Source organism: Dermochelys coriacea, chromosome 24, assembly GCF_009764565.3.
Source record: "Dermochelys coriacea isolate rDerCor1 chromosome 24, rDerCor1.pri.v4, whole genome shotgun sequence".
NCBI classification, from domain to species: Eukaryota; Metazoa; Chordata; order Testudines; family Dermochelyidae; genus Dermochelys; species Dermochelys coriacea.
In genome coordinates, this window is record NC_050091.1 from 13340275 (window position 1) to 13362208 (window position 21934).

A 21934-nucleotide genomic window follows, 5' to 3' on the forward strand; every position below is an offset into this window, starting at 1 on the left:
ACTGAGGCCACGTTGTGCCAGGTGCTGCACAAACCCACAGGGAGAAACAGGCCTGGCCACAGTGAGCTCACACTCCAAACAGACAAATATTTGAGGGGAAACTGAGGCATGGGGCCATGACGTGACTTGTCCAGGCTCCCCAAAGAGTTCAGTGACAGAGTCTGGGATGGAACTCAGGAGTCTGGACTCTCTGTCTAAAATAGAATAAAGTAGACTCTTCAATTAAAAAAAAATCTTTTGACTTATTACTGATCTTTTCTTCTCCTGGTGTTTTGCCATCTTACCTTTTTCCACTTGGTGAGTTGCTATCTGTCACTGGAGGTTTCCATGTGGGGGTGGAGGGGTGTTCAGTGGGGATTTTAACTGCTTGGCTCCAATAACTCAAGTCCCCCCACTCCACAAATGGCCTAAATCACACAAAAACTCCACTTCAAAATGAAGGTGGGCAGGAGAAGAATCACTTAAAAAATTCCATTCTTTAAAAAATAAATGGGGGGGGGGGGGAATGATCTTTTTTTTTTTTAAACCAAGACGGGAATAACCAGCTCCTTTCGGAAACTAACAGCAAGAAGATTATTAGGCAATTTTAGTGAGTATTCATCAGGGGTCTCTCATGTCTCTGTCTCTGCATCCTGGACACCCCCATTGTCCACCTCCCCTTGCCTAGAAATCCAACCTTTCAGCAAGAAGCAAAGGGGTGTGTTTTTTAAACATTTGGTTGAGTAGAAACCAAACTCTGTCCATGTCACCTCCTGGAGCCTGTTTCATTGCTTTTCCTTCCTTTGCTCAGTACAACATCTGCATGGCTCCCGCCAAGCCCTGAGGAGGAAGGATTGTGACTGCAACTCTTCCAGGAATGGTGTTATTCCCAACCCTCTTCCTGGTGCTGTGTGGCGTGGCCTTCCTCACCGGGGTGCCATTGAATGGCTACGTCCTCTTCATCGCTAGCTGCCTTGGATAGGTAAGTGCTGTGTGGTTCTGGAGCTGAGCTGTGGCCCATTTCATCTTCATCTTCTTACTGCCCCTCAGATTCACCTCCATCTTCATCCTGGACTTAGACTGGGTGAAGGGGCTGAGCAGCACCCTCATCTCCTTCCACATGTTCTTCAGCGCCTTCCTTCTCACGGCCCTCAGTGTCAATCGCTGCATCCTTGTGGCACGCCCTGCATGGGCCCAGAACCACTGCACACCCCCACTGGCTTTCAGGATGGTTATAGGCTTGTGGGCCCTGTCTGTTTGTTTCAGCTTGAGGTATGGCGATCTCTGGGAATTCCTGCTCTCACCTGCCAACACAAGCATGTATTTCCGATTGCAGGAAGAGAGGGTGAAGGCTGCCATTGCCATCCAGTTCCTGGTTGGGTTTCTGATCCCATTAGCCTTGATTCTGATCCCAAAATTCTACATCGTTCTAGCTGCCAAGCTGAGAAGGAACAAGCTGATCCAGTCCACCAAGCCACTCAAGATCCTTCTTGGCTTGATCCCAACCTTTTTCCTCTGCTGGCTGCCATATCATGTCTTCTCCTTCCTGCTGATCTCAGCTAAGTATCCTTTGCCTCTTCTGAACATAGGAAGCACTTTTCTTACATCCTGACATATTTCAGCAGCTGCCTCAATCCCACCTTCTATCTCACCATGAAGGAAGAGTTTCAGAGGTACCGGCAACATGCACGCAACCCCCAAACCACTGACAATTCGGGGCCAGAGCTGGCTGAATAGGGGAATGGATCGAATTTTTGATATTTGCATGGAGAAAGAATTCTGTCAGCTGGGACCCTTAACTTCCTCTTGATCCCCAAACTGTCTTTTTTTAGCAAGTGAATTTTTTTTGCCTTATTCGAAGAAGAGCCATGGGAATGATTATGGAATTAGAAAACCTGCCTCAGAGTGAGAGTCACAAGGAGCCCAATATATTTACCTTAACAAAAAGAAGCTGAAGGAGTGACTTGATCATAGTCTGTAAGTACCTACATGGGGAACAAATATTCAATAAAGGGGTCTTCAATCTAGCAGAGGAAGGTTTAACACGATCTAGTGAACAGAAGTTGAACCTAGACAAATTCAGACTGGAAATGGGGTCTAAATTTGTAATGGTCAGAGTAACTGACCATTGGAGCAATTTCCCAAGAGTTGTGGTGGGTCCTCCATCACTGGCAATTTTTAATTAAGCTGGGATGTTTTTGTAAAAGCTCTGCTCTAGGAATTATTTTGCGGCAGTTCTCTGGCCCATGGGATTGGTGCGGTCTGAAGAGATGATCACAATAGTCCCTTCCAGCCTTTGAATCTGTGAATCTACCATTTTAACAAAATATATAATTTTTTGGTTTTGTTCATTTTTAGATAATTTTGGAGCGGTTGGTGCTTTATGGTCTGTCCTTTTCTGCATCTTTGTGTCATTATTCTTCTCAACATGTCATCCTTTTCTTAATGATTCCCAAGAGATTGTTAACTTTTTTGACTGCTGCTGCACATTGAGTGGATGTTTTCAGAGAACTATCCACAATGGCTCCAAGGTCTCTTTCTTGAGTGGTAACAGCTAATTTAGACCCCATCCTTTTATATGTATAGTTGGAATAATGGTTTCTAATGTGTATTACTTTGCATTTATCAATACTGAATTTCATCTGCATTTTGTTGCCCAGTCACACAGTTTTGTGAGACATCTTTGTAACTCCTCGCAGTCCTCTTTGGACTTAACTCTCTTGAGTAGTTTTGTATCGTCTGAAAACTTTGCCACCTCACTGTTCACCCCTTTTTCCAGATCGTTTATGTTGAACAGTACTGGTCCCAGTACAGACTCCAAGGCGACACCGCTATTTACCTGTCTCCATTCTGAAAACTGACCATTTATTCCTACTTTTGTTTCCTATCTTTTAACCAGTTACTGAGCCATTGGAGGAATTTCCCCCTTATTTCACAATAGTTTACTTTGCTTAAGAGCCTTTGGGGAGGGACCTTGTCAAAGGCCTTCTGAAACACCAAGTACGCTATATCCACTGGATCACCCTTGTCAATATGCTTTTTGATGCCCTCCAAGAATTCTAGTCGATTGGTGAGGCATAATTTCCCTCTACAAAAACCATGTTGATTATCCCCAGCAAATCATGTTCATCAATGCGTGTGACAATTTCATTCTTTACTGTCGATTCAACCAGTTTGCTTGTACTGAAGTCAGGGTTACCAGCCTGTTATTGTCAGGGTCACCTCTGGAGCCTCTTCTAAAAATTGGTGTCAAATTAGCTATCCTCCAGTCGTCTGGTACAGAAACTGATTTAAGTGATAGGTTACATACCATAATTAGTAGTTCTGAAATTTCAAATTTGAATTCCTTCAGAACTCTTTGGTGAATCCCATCTGGTCCTGGTCATTTATTACAATTTAGTTTATCAATTTGTTCCAAAACCTTCTCTAATGACACCTCAATCTGAGACAGTTCCTGAGATTTCTCATCTAAAAAGAATGGGAACCCTCTGGTTTGGGAATCTCCCTCACATCCTCAGCCATGAAGACCGATGCAAAGAATTCATGTTCTTTCTCCTTGAGTGCTCCTTTCGCCCCACTGGTTGTTTAGCAGGCTTCCTGCTTCTGATGTACTTACACATTTTTTTGCTATTTCTTTTAGAGTCTTTGGCTAGCTGGTCTTCAAATTCTTTTTTGGTCTTCCTAATTTTAGTTTTATACTTCATTTGCCAGAGTTTGTGCTCATTTCTATTTTCCTCAATAGGGTATAAGTTCCACTTTTTAAAGGATGCCTTTTTGTCTCTCAAACCTTCTTTACTTAGTTGCTTACCCATGGTGGCACTTTTTTTGGTTCTCTTACTATGTTTTTAAATTTGGGGTATACATTTAAGTTGAGCCTCTATTATGGTGTCTTTAAAAAGTTTCATTACAGCTTGCAGGGATTTCACTTTTGGCGCTGTATCTTTTAATTTCTATTTTACAAACGTCCTCATTTTTGTGTAGTTCTCTTTTCTGAAATTAAATGCTACCATGGTGAGCTGCTGTCATGTTTCCCCCACCAAAGGGATGTTAAATTTAATTATATTATGGTTACTATTGCCAAGCGGTTCAGTTATATTCCCCCTTTGGATCAGATCCTGTGCTCTACTTAGGATTAAATCAAGAATTGCCTCACCCCTTGTGGGTTCCAGGACTAGCTGTTCCAAGAAGTAGTCATTTAAGGTGTCAAGAAATTTTATCCTGAAGTGACCTGTACCCAGTCAATATGGGTACAATTGAAATCCCCCATTATTACTGAGTTGTTTTTATTTTAATAGCCTCTCTAATCTCCCAGAACATTTCACAGTCGCTATCATCGTCCTGCTCAGGTGATCGGTAATATATCCCTACTGCTTTATTCTTATTATTTGGGCATGGAATTACTATCCATCGAGATTCTATGGTACAGTTTGGGTCATTTCACATTTTTACTTAATTTGACTCTATGCTTTCTTTCACATAGAGTGCCACTCCCCCAGCAGCATGACCTGTTCTGTCCTTCTGATATATTTTGTACCCTGGTATTACTGTGTCCCATTGATTATCCTCATTCCACCAAGTTTTTGTGAAGCCTGTTACATCAATATCCTTATTTAATATAAGGCACTCTAGTTCATTTAACTTATTATTTAGATTCCTAGTATTTGTATATAAGAACTTAAATGTCACTTTTTAGTGTCTGCCATTACATGATGTAATTGAATTGACTTAGGCTTCTATGGAGGTTTTCAAAAGGTGCTTAACTCCTAACTTCAATGGGAATTTGGCACCTAACTCCCTTAGCCACTTTTAAAAATCTAGTCCTGCCTCTTCATTGCCAAGCTCGAGCCTTCAAACCTCATGAAACAATCCCCTAAAACATCATGAGATTGGTTTGAAAAGAAAGACATTTGGATTCTTCTTTTTTGGCTTATGATTTTTTCTGGAGGCCATTTCAAGCTTTTCTCTGTAACAATGAAGGCTGCAAACAGACCTTAAAAAAGAAAAGAAAAGAAAACTGAAATTTCCACGTAATCATCTGATTCCAGGATCTGAGGCTTGGAGGAAAAGGACAAGCATGGCAAATGCTGCAACCAAATTTTAAGAGTTGGCAATGCTACAAAACTCCACCGAAAGTTTTGGAAAACCAGAAATATTCAGGTTTTTTTGGAAACCAAGGGAGTTCAGGATGTGTTTAAAATATTGGGGATTTTAAATAAAATGTGTGGCTGTGGCACACTGTACCTCAAAACAGCACCCTGGAACCCCCATATTTACCACTGTCATATCAATATGAACAAAGTCTGCCTTGTGAGGTATCATTAAAAAAGTCTTGATCTATTTATCATTAATATCCCGTTCAATTGTATGTGCTGTCATTGTATGCAGAGTTAGGATGTTTTGCTATGTGTGTGTTATTGAAATAAATTGTGATGTTGGGAACACCCAATACTGGCCTTTCAGGTACGGCAATGAAGGAGCCGGGCAGCATTCATGGCTCATCAGCACACATTATCTCAGGAACCGTATAAAATGGACATTTCTCAAAGAGAACACATAGACAATGGAGATTGTTTGACCCAAGTCATAACAAAATATATTTCCAGCAAGCTGGAAGAAACAATGAAAGAGGGGAAGTGATGTCACCATTTGGCCTCACTTAACACCTGGAAACACATCTGGAGGACAAAGACTTTGAACTTTGGTATCAGGCTGAAATGCAACCCAAGCCTGTTGTATTGAGGAACTGTCACCGTTTGTACCATCTGACAGGGTGAGACACAGCTTGATTCAAATCCTGTTTAGTTTGTAGAACTCAGATTGTGAATTTCCTTTTATTTCTGGGTAACCAAATGTGATCTCTAAGCTCGCTGCATATAATCACTTAAAATCAGTCTGTAGGTAATAAACCTGTTTATATTCTACCTAAAACTGTGTGTGTGGTTGAAGTGCTTGGGAAATCTCAGCTCAGTTTACAAAGGCTGGTGTTTGTGCTCTCCACATCGGTGAGGTGCTGACTGGGTAATGATCTTTCACTTGCCAGGCTTCTGACCATGCAGGATGGTTCATTTCTGGGGTGCAAGGCCAGGGAGCCGGGGGGGGGGGGAATTCCCTGGAGCCTCCCTATTGATGGTTCATGAGTGCCTGGGAGGTCATTCATGGAACTCAGCTGGGTGTATCCCTGCCTGGGATGGCTGTGGAAGTGCAGGACCTGCCAGAGGTTTGCAGTCTGACACAGTAACACAGTCTGAGAGGGATACTGCAGGTTGGTGGGACAGAGGACTCAGAGGTCCCACAGTCCAGGTTGCATGCTAGGAACCCTGTCACAGTGGTTTTTTAAACCAGTTTCTCAATGAAGCCTGATATTCCTGGCCAAAATTCACGCAGGTTTCACCTTTTGCTACGTAACTGGCCTTTCTCCAGCATCCAACCAATTCACAAGCCAGTCGTGGAGTAGACACAATGTTGTGTGGCTCACATCCATCAAGCGAGAGATTCACCATCCACCTGCCACCTGGCAAGGTCTCTCCAGGATGTTCGAGGAGGACTGGGAGTGAAGGGCAGCAGGGCCCACCCACGAAACCCACCCGATCCAGCAGCATTTCAGGGGCCCAAGCTGGGTCTGGTGTGTCTCCATGTGTGAACGGGCTGAATTTTTGCAATGATGCGATTGCAGCTCAGCTCCTGCTCTGGGGCTGTGGCTACCCCGGATGTGGGTGACCGTGTCTGCAGATGGGATCTCAGAACCTTCGTCATCAGAGACCCCAGAGCTGAGCCGAGCTGTTTGAAACTTGCACAGAGCTGGCTGCCTCGGAGGCTTGGCAGACTCAGCTTTCTGAGCATCTCCCATCCCCACTGAGCTGTCCATTCAGTGCTCCCCCCCCCACCAGCCCGGCAAGGACAGCTTCCTGTCCCTAGAGTCCATGGGGGTGGGGGTGGGGGGAGCTGCAGGTGGCATGTGTGTGTGTGTTGGGGGAATCAATTCTGAGAAGCTGTATCTGATTCCCCCAGGACATAGGTAAGAAAGTGAGATTAAACCTTCCAGCTTCAATACTAAATTAAAATCCACAATGCCCCCCCCAGATCTGTCCCTGCCCCCGCACCACCCTACCCCGGTTCCTCCCTTCCCCCACCCCACTGCCTATAGCTGCCCTCCTGATCCCGACCCTCTCCCCCTAGCAGCCTCCCCAGATCCTTCCCTGCACCCCCCACCCTACTCCCTAAAGCAGCCTGCCCAGATCTCTCCCTGTCCCCCGCATAGGTGCTGGAGCCCCTGGATTGAAGTGGTTCCCATCATATAAAGGGTTTAGAATTTGATTCAGTGGCTCTCAGCCCCCTCACTGTACACATTTTTCCAGCAACCCTGACCCCATCCCACTCCCCACAGCAGCCCTTCCCTTATTCCTCCCTGTCACCTGTATAAACAGCCCCCATACCCCACCCCAGAGGTGGCCACATCTCAGTGGGAAAAGACCCTATAGCCCAGTGGCTCTCAACCTTTTCAGCCTACTGTACCCCTTTCAGGATTCTCATGTCTTGTGTACCCCCAAGTTTAACCTCACTTAAAACCTATTTGATTACAAAATCAGACATAAATACACAAGCGTGACAGCACATTAGTACTGACAAATGGCTAACTATTTAATTTTACCATGTAATTATAAAATAAGTCAATTGGAATATAGATATTGTACTTACATTTTAGTTTGTATGACTTCGGCAGAGTGCCAGCTGGGGTCCCTGATCCTGGCACCTCGCCCAGTGGAGTCATCTGGATGTGGCTTTCTCAGCCCCTGCTCTCCACTCGGGACCCTGCCCACCTGCCCCCGGATGTGGGCAGCCGAATGCAGACACCTTGCTAGGCCTCCGCGCGGAGGTGGGGGGAGCTTGTGGTTCGTGTGACATCTGCATGTAGCAGTGGGAGATGAAGACCTTCCAGGCTTTGCAGACTTGATCGGACCCAGCCACATCCTGTGATCTCCTCACATTGTCCCCCCCACCCCAGATATATCCCCACATGAACAGCTCCCTGCTCCGGGATGAGCCAGTCTGGGCGAGCTGCAGTCCTGGAGACGTTGGGAACCTGGGACGGGGATTGACTCTGCAACGCTGCATCCCCCAAGACATGGGTAAGGAAATGAGGTAAACCCTCCAGCTGCCCCACTGGATCTCATTCTCACCCCCTCACTGCTGCCCCCTGGATCTCCCCCCTTCCTGTTGCCTCCATCCCCTCCCCTCATCTGCTCTGGATAGAGCTGGTTGAAATTATATGTGGGTCCTGTTGTCAGAGGTCAGGGACCCTGTCACACTGGGTGCTACACAGACCCCAACCAAGCTTGGGGGTCCCATCACACCAGGTAGTGCACAGCCCCACCGGGAGAAACAGGACTGGTCACAGCCAGCTCACACTGTAAAGTTAAACAAAGAAATGTTTGGAGGTGAAACTGAGTCACGGGGCGATGACATGACTTGTCAAATCTACCAAGCAGTTCAGTGGCAGAGTTTGGGATGCAACCCAGGAGTCCTGACTCCACGTCTGTCCACTACAATAGACTCTGGCAATATCCTTCCTTTAAACTTTTTTGTTGTCGTCCTCGTTTCCATAGGTGGGTTCTTTCGGTGGGGATTTTGTCTGCTCCACTAACTCATCCCCCCAAAATGGCCTAAACCACACAAAAACTGCACTTCAAAATGATGGGGGCAGGGGGAGAAGAATCACTTTCCAAAATTCCATTATTTTTAAAAAAAAGAAAAGGGGAAACGATGATTGATTAACTTTTTTATTTTTTAATGAAAACGGGAATAATGAGCTCCTTCAGGAAACTAACAGGATTATTTGGGAATTTTAGTGAGGCTTTGGGGGACAACGGTGTCTGTCATATCTCTGTCTCTGCATCTGGGATACCCCACTGTCCACATCCCCTTGCCAGGAAATCTAACTTTTCAGCAAGAAGCAAACGTGGGTTTCTTTAAATATTTGGGTTGGTAAAAAAACAATATTATGTAAAAACAAAAAATGTTCGGACAGAGAATAGACAGAACAAATCCTGAATATTGGTAGGGGGTTAGACTGGACGACCCTTGCGGTCCCTTCTAACCCTCTGGCTCTATGCTTCTAAGGTCTTTGAACTATTGGTGCCATTGGCCTTCAAGGATTTGATCCTATTTGACTTCAGCTCAGGATCTGGGGAGTTTATAAACTCTAAGGAGATTATAAACTCTGCTGCTGTCTCTTTCTGTCCGTGTCCTCTCTTGGAGCCCTTTTCATTGCTCTTCCTTCCTTTGCTCAGTACAACATCTGCTCTGACTCTGCTGAGCCCTGAGGAAAAGAAGGGGATATTGTGACTGCAACTCTTTCGAGAATGGAGTTATTCATTGTCTGTCTGGTACTTAGTGGCATGGTCTTCCTCGCCGGGGTGTCGTTGAACAGCTACATCCTCTTCATTGCTGGCTGCCGTGTGGAGAGGACAGCCAGCACCGTGTGGTTCCTGAACCAGGCCATGGCCAATTTAATCTTTATCGTCTTCCTGCCCCTCAGATTCATCTCCATCTTCATCCTGGACTTAAACGAGGCCAAGAGTATGAGCAGCACCGTCACCTCCCTATATATGTTCTCCAGCGCCTTCTTCCTCACGGACCTCAGTATCGATCGCTGCATCCTCGTGGCACGCCCTGAGTGGGCCTGGAACCACCGCACGCCCCCCCTGGCTTTCAGGGTGATTCTGGGCACATGGGCCCTGTCTCTTGGATTCAGTTTGTGGTATAGTGATCTCTGGGAATTCCTGCTCTCACCTGCCAACACAAGCATGTATTTCCGACTGAAGGAAGAGAGGGTGAAGGCTGCCGTTGTGATCCAGTTCCTTGTCGGGTTTATGATCCCATTAGCCTTGATATTGATCCCAAACTTCTACATCATTCTAGCTGCCAAGCAGAGAAGGAACAAGCTGATCCAGTCCACCAAGCCACTAAAGATCCTTCTTGGCTTGATCCCGACCTTTTTCCTCTGCTGGCTGCCATATCACGTCTTCTCCTTCCTGCAGATCTCAGCTACGTTCCCTCTGCCCCTTCTGGACATAGGAAGCACTTTTGCTTGGGTCCTGACATATTTCAGCAGCTGCCTCAACCCCATCTTCTACCTCACCATGGAGGAAGAGTTTCAGAGGTACCGGCAATGTGCACGAAACACCCAAACCACCGACAACTCAGGGCCAGAGCCAGATGAATAGGTGAATGGATGGAATTGTGGTTATTTGCATGGAAAAATAATTCTGTTCACTAGACCCATAACTTCCTCTTGACCCCAAAATTGTCTTTTTCAGAAAGTTAATTTTTGGCCTGACTCAAAGAAGAGCCACAAGAATGATTACAGGATTAGAAATTAGCATGAGGAAATAGTTTTTAGTTTGTGTAATACCCATCCACTCCCAGTCTCTATTCAAGCCTAAGTTAATGTTGTCCAGTTTGCAAATTAATTCCAGTTCTGCAGTTTCTCATTGAAGTATGTTTTTGAAGTTTTTTTGTTGAAGAATTGCAACTTTTAGGTCTGCAATTGAGTGTCCAGGGAGATCGAAGTGTTCTCCGACTGGATTTTGAAAGTTATAATTCTTTACATCTGATTTGTGTCCATTTATTCTTTTGCACAGAGACTGTCTGGTTTGGCCAATGTACATGGCAGAGGGGCATTGCTGGCACATGATGGCATATATCACATAGGTAGATGTGCAGGTGAATGAGCCCCTGATGGTGTGGCTGATGTGATTACGTCCTATGATGGTGTCTCCTGAATAGATATGTGGACAGAGTTGGCAACAGGCTTTGTGGCAAGGATAGGTTCCTGGGTTAATGTTTTTGTTGTGTGGTGTGTGGTTGCTGGTGAGTATTTGCTTCAGGTTGGGGGGCTTTGTTTGTTTGTTGGTGAGTATTTGCTTCAGGCTGGGAGTGGATGGGTCATTACACAAACTAAAAACTATTTCCCCATGTTAATTTTTCCCCTACTGTTCACACCTTCTTGACAACTGTTTGAAATGGGCCATCCTGATTATCATTACAAACGTTTTTTTCTCCTGCTGATAATAGCCCACCTTAATTGATTAGTCTTGTTAGATTTGGTATGGCAACCCCCTTTTTTCATGTTCTCTGTATATATATATATATCTATATATCTATATATCTATATATCTATCTTCCTACTGTATTTTCCACTGCATGCATCTGATGAAGTGGGTTTTAGCCCATGAAAACTTATGCCCAAAGCAATTTGTTAGTCTCCAAGGTGCCACAAGTACTCCTTGTTCTTTTTGCTGATACAGACTAACACGGCTATCACTCTGAAACCTGCCTTAGAGTGAGAGTCACAAGGAGCTCAATCTATTTAGCTTAACAAAGAGAAGCTGAAGGGATGACTTGATCACAGTCTGTAAGTACCTACGTGGGGAATACATATTTCATAATGGGCTGTTCAATCTAGCATAGGAAGGTCTAACATGATCCAGTGAACAGAAGTTGAACCTAGACAAATTCAGACTGGAAAGGAGGTGTAAATTTGTAACAATCAGAGTAACTGACTATTGAAGCAATTTTCCAAGGGTCGTGGTGGGTCCTCCATCATTGGCAATTTTTAATTAAGCTGGGATGTTTTTCTAAAAGCTCTGCTCTAGGAATTATTTTGGGGCAGTTCTCTGGTCCGTGTGATTGGGGAGTTCAGACGCGATGATCACAATGGTCCCTTCCAGCCTCGGAATCTGTGAATCTGTTATTTTAACAAAATATATTAGAGTCTTGGTTTTGTTAATTTTTAAATCATTTTGGGGTGTTTGGTTCTCTATGATATGTCCTTTTCTGCGTCTTTGTGTCATTATTCTTCTCATCATGTCATCTTTGCTCCCAGTGGAGCTCTCTCTCATGTGTTTCTTGAAGATCAACTGATCTATGAAACAAATAATAAAATTTTCAAAAGTGTCTAAGTCCTATTTTTAAAAGAGTTTAGGCCTGTAGGAACCTTGCTAAGAGTCAAACAGAATATAACATAACATAACCCTGTTATAGTCTTGGCCTTCACAACATCCTTTGGCAAAGAGTTCCACAGGTTGTCTGTGTGTTGTAGAAAGAAATACTTCCTTTCGTTTGTATTAAACCTGCTGACTATTAATTTCATTTGGTGACCCCTAGTTCTTGTGGTATGGGAAGGATTAAACAACACTTTCTTATGTACTTTCTCCACCCTGTTAGGATTTTATGGAGCTCTATCAAAACCCTCCTTAGTCGTCTCTTTTCAAAGCTGAAAAGTCCCAGTCTCATTAATCTCTCCTCATACGGAAACCATCCCATACCCCTAATATTTTTGTAGCCCTTTTCTGTATCTTTTCCAATTCCAATATATCTTGTTTGAGATGGGGCGACCACATCTGCACACAGTATTCAAGATGTGGGCGTACCATGGATTTATATAGAGGCAACGTATATTTTCTGTCCTATTATCTCTCCCTTTCTTAATGATTCCCAATATTCTGTTTGCTTTTTTGACAGCCGCTGCGTATTGAGTGGATGTTTTCAGAGAACTGTCCACAATGACTCCAAGATCTTTCTTGAGTGGTAACAGCTAATTTAGACCCCATCATTTTATATGTACAGTTGGGATTATGGTTTCCAATGTGCATTACTTTGCATTTATCAACACTGAATTTCATCTGCCATTTTGTTGTTGTTTTGTGAGACCCTTTTGTAGCTCCTTGCAGTCTGCTTTGGACTTAACTATATTGAGTAGTTTTGTATCATCTGCAAATTTTGACACCACACTCTTAATCCCTTTCCCCAGATCGTTTATGAATATGTTGAACAGTACTGGTCGCAGTACAGACTCCGCTATTTATCTGTCTCCTTTCTGAAAACTGACATTTTATCCCTACCCTTTGTTAGTTAGTAGTCCTGCAATTTCACATTTGAATTCCTTCAGAACACTTGGGCGAATGCCATCTGGTCCCATGGCTTATTGTTTAGTTTATCAATTTGTTCCAAAACCTCCCCTAATGACACCTCAATCTGTGACATTTCCTCAGATTTGTTACCTAAAAAGAATGGCCCAGGTTTCGGAATCGTCCTCACATGCTCAGCCGGGAAAACTGATTTAAATAATTCATTTTGTTTCTCCGTAATGTTCTTATTGTCCTTTAACATCTCAATCATGCAGTGGCCACTCTGGTTGTTTAGCAAGCTTCCTACTTCTGATGTACCTCAAAATATTTTTGTTATTACTTTTTGAGTCTCTGGCTTTCCTAATTATATTTTTACACTTTATTTGCCGGAGTTTATTCTACTTTCTATTTCCTCAATAGGATTTAACTTCCACTTTTAAAGGATGCCTTTTTGCCTCTCAAAGCTTCTTTACTCAGTTGTTTACCCACCGTGGCACTTTTTTGGTTCTCTGACTATGTTTTTTAATTTGGAGGATACATTTAAATTGAGCCTCTATTATGATGTCTTTAAAAAGTTTCATTGCAGCTTTCAGGGATTTCACTTTTGGCACTGTACCTTTTAATTTCTATTTTACTAACTTCCTCATTTTTGTGTAGTTCTCTTTTCTGAAATTAAATGCTACAGTTTTGGGCTGCTGTGTTGTTTCCCTCGCCACAGGGATGTTAACTTTAATTATATTATGGTCACTATTATTATTATATTATATTCACCCCTTGGACGAGATCCTGTGCTCTACTTAGGACTAAATCAAGACTTGCCTCTCCCCTTGTGGGTTTCAGGACTAGCTGCTCCAAGAAGCTGTTAGAATATCGATATTCAGGCCTTCCTGTAAACCCTATACTTTAAGAACTTAGGTGTCTTTTTTTCACTTAGCTAGTTACATGGGTATAAAACAAAGAATCAAAATCACAATCCACTTGTGTCCGGGCCTTCTCTCACTAGGACAGGCGGAGGCCTTGTTCTTAGGCTACGTTCTTTGACTAAGAAGAAGGAGCAGCCCTAAGCTGGGAAGTGAATGGTCACGTCCTCACTTTCCAAACCAGTCACATTGAAATAAGATGCTATTGGGCTGTTACAAATACAATCCTGTCCTGATAGTGCCCATCACCACCCAATAAAGATTGTTAAAGAAAACTTAGTTTGATAGCATCCTGTCTGGCAAGAAATTACTTATCAATAGTTGGGTTTGTGAAACCCTCATTTCTGTATGTTTTATCTTTATGGTCCCCACTTTTCTATTGTTAATCTGTCTGGTTCTCTAATTGTTTCTGTCTGATGTATAATTAATTTCACTAGCTGTAAGTAAATTAGGTTAGTGAAATATAACAGGTTAGAGAATTATGTTACAATATGTTAGGATCGGTTTGTTAAATTTCAGTAAAATGATTGGTTAAGGTATAGCTGAGACTATTACTATATAAACTGGGGTCAAACAGGAAGTGGAAAAAAGGGAAATTGGAATCATGTTTGCTAAGGGGGGAAACGGGAATAGGGAAGGGGGAACAGGGACACAGGCAAGGTTCCGTGGTGTCAGACCTGGGAAGGGGGACAAGGGGTAAATGCTCCGCGGTGTCAAAGCTGGGAAGGGAGACACTCGGGAACAGACTCTATTGGTGTATAGAGATAAGCCTGACCAGTGTGAAGGGTTTCGAAATATGCTTGCTTGGAAATTAACCCCAAGAAACATTGCATTGTCTGCGCTTCGGACTTCTGGTCTTTTGCTGCTTGCTGTCTGCATGACAAGAACCAGGGGAGAGGGTGAAGGGAAAGCCCTCTAACAGAGGCAGTCATCAACATGTGTCAAGAAATTTTATCTTTGCGTCCCGTTCTGAGGTAATATGTACGCAGTCAATATGGGGACCATTTAAATCCCCCATTATTATTGAGTTTTTTATTTTAATAGCCTCTCTAATCTCCCTGAGCATTTCACAGTCGCTATCACCATCCTGGTCAGGTGGTCGGCAATATATCCCTACCGCTACATTCTTATAATTCAGGCATGTAATTACTATCCATCGAAATTCTATGGTACAGTTCAGTTCATTTAAGAATTTTACTTCATTTGACGCTACACTTTCTTTCACATATAGTGCCACTCCCCGAGCAGCATGACTTGTTCTGTGATATATTTTGTAACCTTGTATTACTGTCTCCCGTAGATTATCTTCATTCCACCAAGTTTCTGTGCTACCTGTTGTATCGATAGCCTCATTTAGTATGAGGCACTCAAGTTCACCCATCTTATTATTTAGACTTCTAGCTTTTGTATACAAGAACTTACATGTCACTTTTTAGCTGTCTGCCATTATGTGATGTAATTGAATTGACTTAGGCTTTTAGTGGTGAGATTTCCAAAAGCACCTATGTGAGTTAGGTGCTTAACTCCTAACTTCAATAGGAATTTGGCACCTAACTCTCTTAGCCATGTGACAGGGTCAGGCCAGATGGTTATAGGAAAGTGATAGAAGGCAGATATATTAGCCCCAGGTTAAGTAGGTCCCTTTTCCCTGGTAAAGTAACAGGGAAGGTTCCAGAACAATCAGGAACCTTCTGGAGACAATTAAGACAGACAGGCTGATTAGAACACCTGCAGCTAATCAAGAAGCTGCTAGAATCAATTAAGGCAGGCTAATCAGGGCACCTGGGTTTAAAAAGGAGCTCACTTCAGTTTGTGGTGCTCATGTAAGGAGCTGGGAGCAAGAGGCACTAGGAGCTGAGAGTGAGAACGCAGACTGTTGGAGGACTGAGGTGTTCAAGCATTATCAGACACCAGGAGGAAGATCCTATGGTGAGGATAAAGAAGGTGTTGGGAGGAAGTCACGGGAAGTAGCCCAGGGAGCGTAGCTGTCACACAGCTGTTCCAGGAGGTACTCTAGACAGCTGCATTCCACAGGGCCCTGGGCTGGAACCCGGAGTAGAGGGCTGGCCCGGGTTCCCCCAAAACCTCCCAACTCCTGGTCAGACACAAGAGGAGTTGATCTGGATTATGGGTTCATAAAAATGGCCAAACTGAGGGCTGCCATGAAGCTCCAAGGTGAGCAAATCCACCAATAAGTGCAAGACCCACCAAAGTAGAGGAGGAGCTTTGTCACAGCCACTTTTAAAACTCTAGTCCTGTCTCTTCATTGCAGAGCCCGAGCCTTCAAACCTCATGAGACACCCGATAAAACCTCATGAGATTGGTTTGAAATGAAAGACATTTGGGTTCTTCTTTTTTGCCTCCTGAATTTTTTTCAGGGGGTCATTTCAAGCTTTTCTCTGTAACAATGAAGGATGGAAACTTACCTAAAAAAAAAGAAAAGAAACAAAAGCTGAAATTCCCACCTAATCATCTGATTCCAGGATCTGGGACTTGGAGGAAAAGGACAAGCATGGCAAATGCTGTAACTAAATTCTAAGAGTCGGCGAAGCTACAAAACTCCACCAAAAATTTCAGAAAACCAGAAATATCTAGCTCTATTTTGGAAGCCAATGAAGTGAGGAGGTGTTTAAAATATTGGAGACTTTAAATAAAATGTGGGTGGCTGTGGCACTCTGTACCTCAAAACAGCATCCTGGAACCCCCATATTCACCACTGTCATATATATATGAACAAAGTCTGCCTTGTGGGGTATAATTAAAAAAGTCTAGATCTGTTTATTATTGATATCCTCTTGAATTGTATGTGCTGTCATTGTATGGGGAGTTATGAAGTTTTGCTATGTGTGTGTTACTGAAATAATTTCCGATGTTGGGAACACCCACAACCAGCCTTTCAGGTATAACAGTGGAGGAGCCAGACAGCGTTAATGTCTCATCAGCACACATCCAAGAATCCACTATCTAAGGAACTGTATAAAATGGAGATTTCTCAGAGAGAGAACATAGACAATGGAGACTGTTTGACCCACATCATAGCAAAATATATTTCCACCAAGCTGGAAGAAACTACAAATGAGGGGAAATGACATCACCACTTGGCCTCACTCCCCCCACAACTCAACACATGGAAAAACATCTGGAGGACAAAGACTTTGATCTGCAGAAGTTTGGTATGGGTCTGAAAGACAAGCCCAGCCTGTGTATTGAAGAACTGTCACCTGCTTGTACCATCTGCCAGGTTGAGACATGATTTGATTCAAATCCTGTCTAGTTTATTTAACTCGGATTGGAAATTTAATGTTACTTATTTTGTAACGAACTGTGATATCTACGCTTGCTGCTTATAATCACTTAAAATCCATCTGTCTGTAGTTAATAAACCTGTTTATATTCTACCTAAAACTGTGTGCTTAGATTGAAGTGCTTGGGAAATCTCAGCTCAGTTTACAAAGGCTGGAGTTTGTGCTCTCCACATTGGGGGAAGCGCAGACTGGGTAATGAACTTACACTTGATAGGATTCTGATCAATGCAGGACAGTAGATTTCTTGGCTGTAAGGCCAGGGAGCCGGGAGGAATTCACTGGAGCCTCCCTATTGATGGTTCATGAGTGTCTGGGAGGTAATTTATGGAACTCAGATGGGTGTATCCCTGTCTGGGGATGGCTGTGGAAGTGCAGGACCTGCCCGAGGTTTGCAGCTTGACACAGTATCACAGTGTGAGAGGGATACCCCAGGTTGGTGTTACAAAAGGCTCAGAGGTTCCACAGTCTAGATTGCGCACCAGGAATCCCATCACAGTGGCTTTTTAAACCAGTGTCTCAATAAATCCTGATATTCCTGACCAAAATTCATGAAGCTTTCACCCTTCGCTCTGTCGCTGGCCATTCTCCAACATCCAACCCCTCTATCAGCCAGTCAAGGAGCAGACACAATGTAATCTCCCTCACAGGCAAAGAAGCGAGAGATTCACAATCCACTCGCCACCTGGCAGGGTCTCTCCAGAACATTTGTGGGGTGACTGGGGGTGAAGGGCGGCAGGGCTCACCCACGAATCACTCCCGACCCAGCGGCACTTCATGGGCACAAGCTGAGTCTGGTGTGTTTCCAGGTGTGAACGGGCTGAATTTTTGAAACGATGCAGTCACAACTCAGCTCCTGCTCTGGGGCTGTGGCTTCCCCGGATGTGGGCGACCGTCTCTGCAGATGGGATCTCAGACCCTTTAACATGAGCGGCCCCAGAGCTGAGCTAAGCTGTTTGAGGCTTGCACGGAGCTGTCCACCTTGAAGGCTTTGCAGACTCAGCTTTGTGAGCATCTCCCACCCCCGCTAAGCCACCCCCCTTGTGCTCTCTCCCCCCAAGAGGATAGCTTCCTGCCCCCAAGTCCCTGGGGGCGGGGGGAGCTGCAAGTGGTGTGTGTGTGTTGGGGGAATCAATTCTGAGATGCCGTGTCTGATTCCCCGAAGACAAAGGTAAGAAAGTGAGATTAAATCTTCCAGCTTCAATACTAGGTTAAAATCCACTATGCCCCCCCACCAGATCTGTCTCTGCCCCCTTACACCCTACCCCGGTTCCTCCCTTCCCCCCACCCCACTAGCAACTGATCTTGGTATAACTATGTCACTCATGGGTGTGGAAACCCACCACCCTTGGGTGACTCTGTTATACTGATCTAACTCCCGGTGTAGACAATGTTTCTGCCATCAGGACAGCTACCACCTCTTGAAGGGTGGGGGGGATTAACTACGCCTATGGGAGAAGCTCTCCCATCAGCACAGACAGCGTCTTCACTGAGCCACTACAGCGCTACAGCTGCATCGGTGCAGCCTTCCCCGTGTAGACCTGCCCTTTAATAAAATGAACAGCCTCAGCTCCTGGAGTCTTTCTCTGTCAAACATGGAGTCCAGTCCATTAATCCTTCTCAGGGCTCTTCTCTGACCCCTCTCCAGTTGCTCAACATCCTTCTTGAAGGGTGGGCACCAGAACCGGACACAGGATCCCAGCTGTGGTTGCACCAGGGCGGGATCCAGATGGAAAATCACCCCTCTGCTCCTAATTGAGAAAAGTGCCCCCACCCTGAGGCCTCCAGGCAAATGACAAGAGATGAAGGCAGGTTGCAGGCAGGGCTGTGGTTTGTGTGGTCTCTAGCACAGAGCGAGGGTTTCCTTAGCATTAGCTGGTAACATGGCCTGGGGCCAAGGGGTGGGTTCCCTGCTGCAAAGGCAGGTTTGAGAATCTCACACGTCCCACTCCCAGCGGGGCTCTTTTCCCTTTCCCCAGCAAGGAGGGACTCGAGGGCAGAGTCCCAGCTGGTGTCTCCGCTTCTGGGATCTTACCCACTGGAGTCAGCTGGACATGGCTGTCTCAGCCCCTGTTGTCTCCTGGGGGCCGCACCCACCTGCCCCAGGATGTGGGCAGCCAAATGCAGACACCTTACTAGGCCCCAGCACGGGGGGGACCTTGTGGTTTGTGTGGTTCGTGTGACATCTGCATGTAGCTGTGGGTGACGAAGACCTTCCAGGCTTTGCAGACATGATTGGACCCAACCACGTCCTGTGATCTGCCCCTATTGTCCCCCCCAATATACCCCCACATGAATGGCTCCATGTTCCCCAGTTGAGCCAAATCTGGGTGAGCTGCATGCATCGTGTTGGGGATCTGGGATGGGGGTCGACTCTGAGACGCTACATCCCCCAAAGACACAGGTAAGAAAACGAGGTAAACCTTCCAGCTGCTCCACTGGATCTCATTCTCACCCCCTCCAACTCTGCCCCCTTGATCTCCCCCTCCCAGCTGCCCCCATCCCCTCCCCTCATCTGCTCTGGATAGAGCCAGTTGAAATTATTTGTGGGTCTTCCTGTCAGAGGTCAGGGGCCCCTGTCACACTGGGTGTTGCACAGACCCTGACTGAGCTCGAGCATCCCATTGTGCCAGGTGCTGCACAGACCCTCAGGGAGAAAAAGGCCTGGCCACAGCGAGCTCACTCTCTAAACAGACAAATGTTTGGAGGAGAAACTGAGGCACAGGGCCATGACATGACTTGTCCAGGCTCTCCAAACAGTTCAGAGACAGAGTCTGGGATGAAACCCAGGAGTCTGGACTCCCTGTCTAATCACTAAAATAGATTCTTGCAATTAAAAAAAAATCTTTTGACTTGTTACTGGTCTTTTCTTCCTCTGGTGTTTTGCCAGATGGCTTTTTTGTCATTGTTATCTTTTCAATCTTATTTTCTCCTCTTGGGGAGTTGCTCTCCATCACTGGAGATTTCTATAGCTGGGTTCTTTTGGTGGGTAATTTGCCCGCCGAGCTCCACTATCTCACCCCCCTCCACCCCCCAAAATGGCCCAAACCATACAAAAACTCCACTTCAAAATGAAAGGGATGGAGAAGTTTCAGAGTAGCAGCCATGTTAGTCTGTATCTGTAAAAAGAAAAGGAGTACTTTTGGCACCTTAGAGACTAACAAATTTATTAGAGCATAAGCTTTCGTGAGCTACAGCTCACTTCATCGGATGCATATAGTGGAGAAGAATCACTTAAAAAAATTCCATTTTTTTTAAAAAAAGAGGCGGGAAACCAAGACAGGAATAACCAGCTCCTTTGGAAAACTAAGAGCAAGAAAATTATTTGGGAATTTTAGTGAGTATTCGTCAGGGGTCTCTCATATTTCTGTCTCTGCATCCTGGACACACCCACTGGCAACCTCCCCTTGGCTAGAAATCCCCTTGGCTAGAAAACTTTTCAGTAAGAAGTAAAGGGGTGTGTTTTTTCAGCATTTGGTTTAGTAGAAAGCAAACTCTGTCCGTGTCCCCTCCTGGTGCCTGTTTCATTGCTCTTCTTTCCTTTGCTCAGTACAACGCCGGCACTACCCTCACCGAGCCCTGACAAAAAGGAGGCAATATTGTGACTGCAATTCTTCCAGAATGGAGTTCCTTAAAATTCTCTTCCTGGTGCTGAGTGGTGTGGCCTTCCTTGCCGGGGTGCCATTGAATGGCTACATCCTCTTCTTTACCGCTTGCCGTGTGGAGAGGACGGCCAGCGCCGTGTGGTTCTGGAGCTGGGCCATGACAGATTTCATCTTCATCATTTTCCTGCCCCTCAGATTCACCTCCATCTTTATCCTGGACTTAAACTGGGCCAAGATGCTGAGCAGCACCATCACTTCCTTCCATATGTTCTCCAGCGCCTTCCTCCTCACGGCCCTCAGCATCGATCGCTACATCCTCATGACATGCCCTGAGAGGACCCAGAACCGCTGCACACCCATCCTGGTTTTCAGGTTGATTATGGGCATGTGGGTCCTGTCTGCTGGTTTTAGCTTGCGGTATGGTGATCTCTGGGAGTCCCTGCTTTCACCTGCCAACATCCGTACGAATTTCCAACTGGATGAAGGGAGGGTGAAAGCTGCCGTTGCCATCCAGTTCCTGGTCGGGTTTCTGATCCCATTCGCCTTGATCCTGATTCCAACCATCTACATCATTCTAGCTACCAAGCTGAGAAGGAACAGGCTGATCCAGTCCACCAAGCCACTAAAGATCCTTCTTGGCTTGATCCCGACCTTTTTCCTCTGCTGGCTGCCATATCACATCTTCTCCTTCCTGCAGATCTCAGCTACGTTCCCTCTGCCCCTTCTGGACATAGGAAGCACTTTTGCTTATATCCTGACATATTTCAGCAGCTGCCTCAACCCCATCTTCTACCTCACCATGGAGGAAGAGTTTCTGAGGTACCAGCAACATACATTAAGCCCCCAAACCACTGACAACTTGAAGTCGGAGCTGACTGAATAGGGGAATGGATGGAATTTTCAATATTTGCATGGAGAAAGAATTCTGTTCATTGGGACCTGTAACATCCTCTTGATCCCCAAATTGTGATTTTTTTGGCCTTATTCAGAGAAGAGCCACAAGAACGATTACAGGATTCGAAAACCTGCCTTGGAGTGAGAGACATAAGGATCTCAATCTATTTAGCTTAACAAAGAGATGGTGAAGGGGTGACCTGATCATAGTCTGTAAGTACCTACGGTGGGGAACAAATATTTAAAAAAGGGCTCTTCAATCTAGCAGAAGAAGGTGTAACATGATCCAATGAACAGAATTTGAACCTAGACAAATTCAGACTGGA

General features: G+C 45.0%; 2 protein-coding genes and 1 pseudogene across 2 annotated transcripts; all 3 read left to right on the top strand.

Moving 5' to 3' along the window:
* The first annotated feature begins 327 nt into the window (after positions 1-327).
* On the top strand, positions 328-2356 carry LOC122457385 (annotated as a pseudogene).
* Positions 2357-9271: 6915 nt separating this feature from the next.
* LOC119848085 (N-formyl peptide receptor 3-like) lies at positions 9272-10314 on the top strand. Its single transcript, XM_038383457.2, has one exon. It carries the CDS (start codon positions 9339-9341, stop codon positions 10200-10202), a length of 864 nt encoding a protein of 287 aa, XP_038239385.1. The 5' UTR covers positions 9272-9338; the 3' UTR covers positions 10203-10314.
* Positions 10315-20678: 10364 nt separating this feature from the next.
* LOC119848086 (chemokine-like receptor 1) lies at positions 20679-21720 on the top strand. The gene has a single exon (XM_038383458.2). The coding sequence runs from the start codon at positions 20731-20733 to the stop codon at positions 21595-21597; it is 867 nt and encodes a 288-aa protein (XP_038239386.1). The 5' UTR covers positions 20679-20730; the 3' UTR covers positions 21598-21720.
* The last annotated feature ends 214 nt before the right edge of the window (positions 21721-21934 follow it).

Excerpts from the sequence above, each read along its gene's own strand:
- LOC119848085 (XM_038383457.2), top strand. The coding sequence starts at position 9,339 with ATGGAGTTATTCATTGTCTGTCTGGTACTTAGTGGCATGGTCTTCCTC.
- LOC119848086 (XM_038383458.2), top strand. The coding sequence starts at position 20,731 with ATGGAGTTCCTTAAAATTCTCTTCCTGGTGCTGAGTGGTGTGGCCTTC.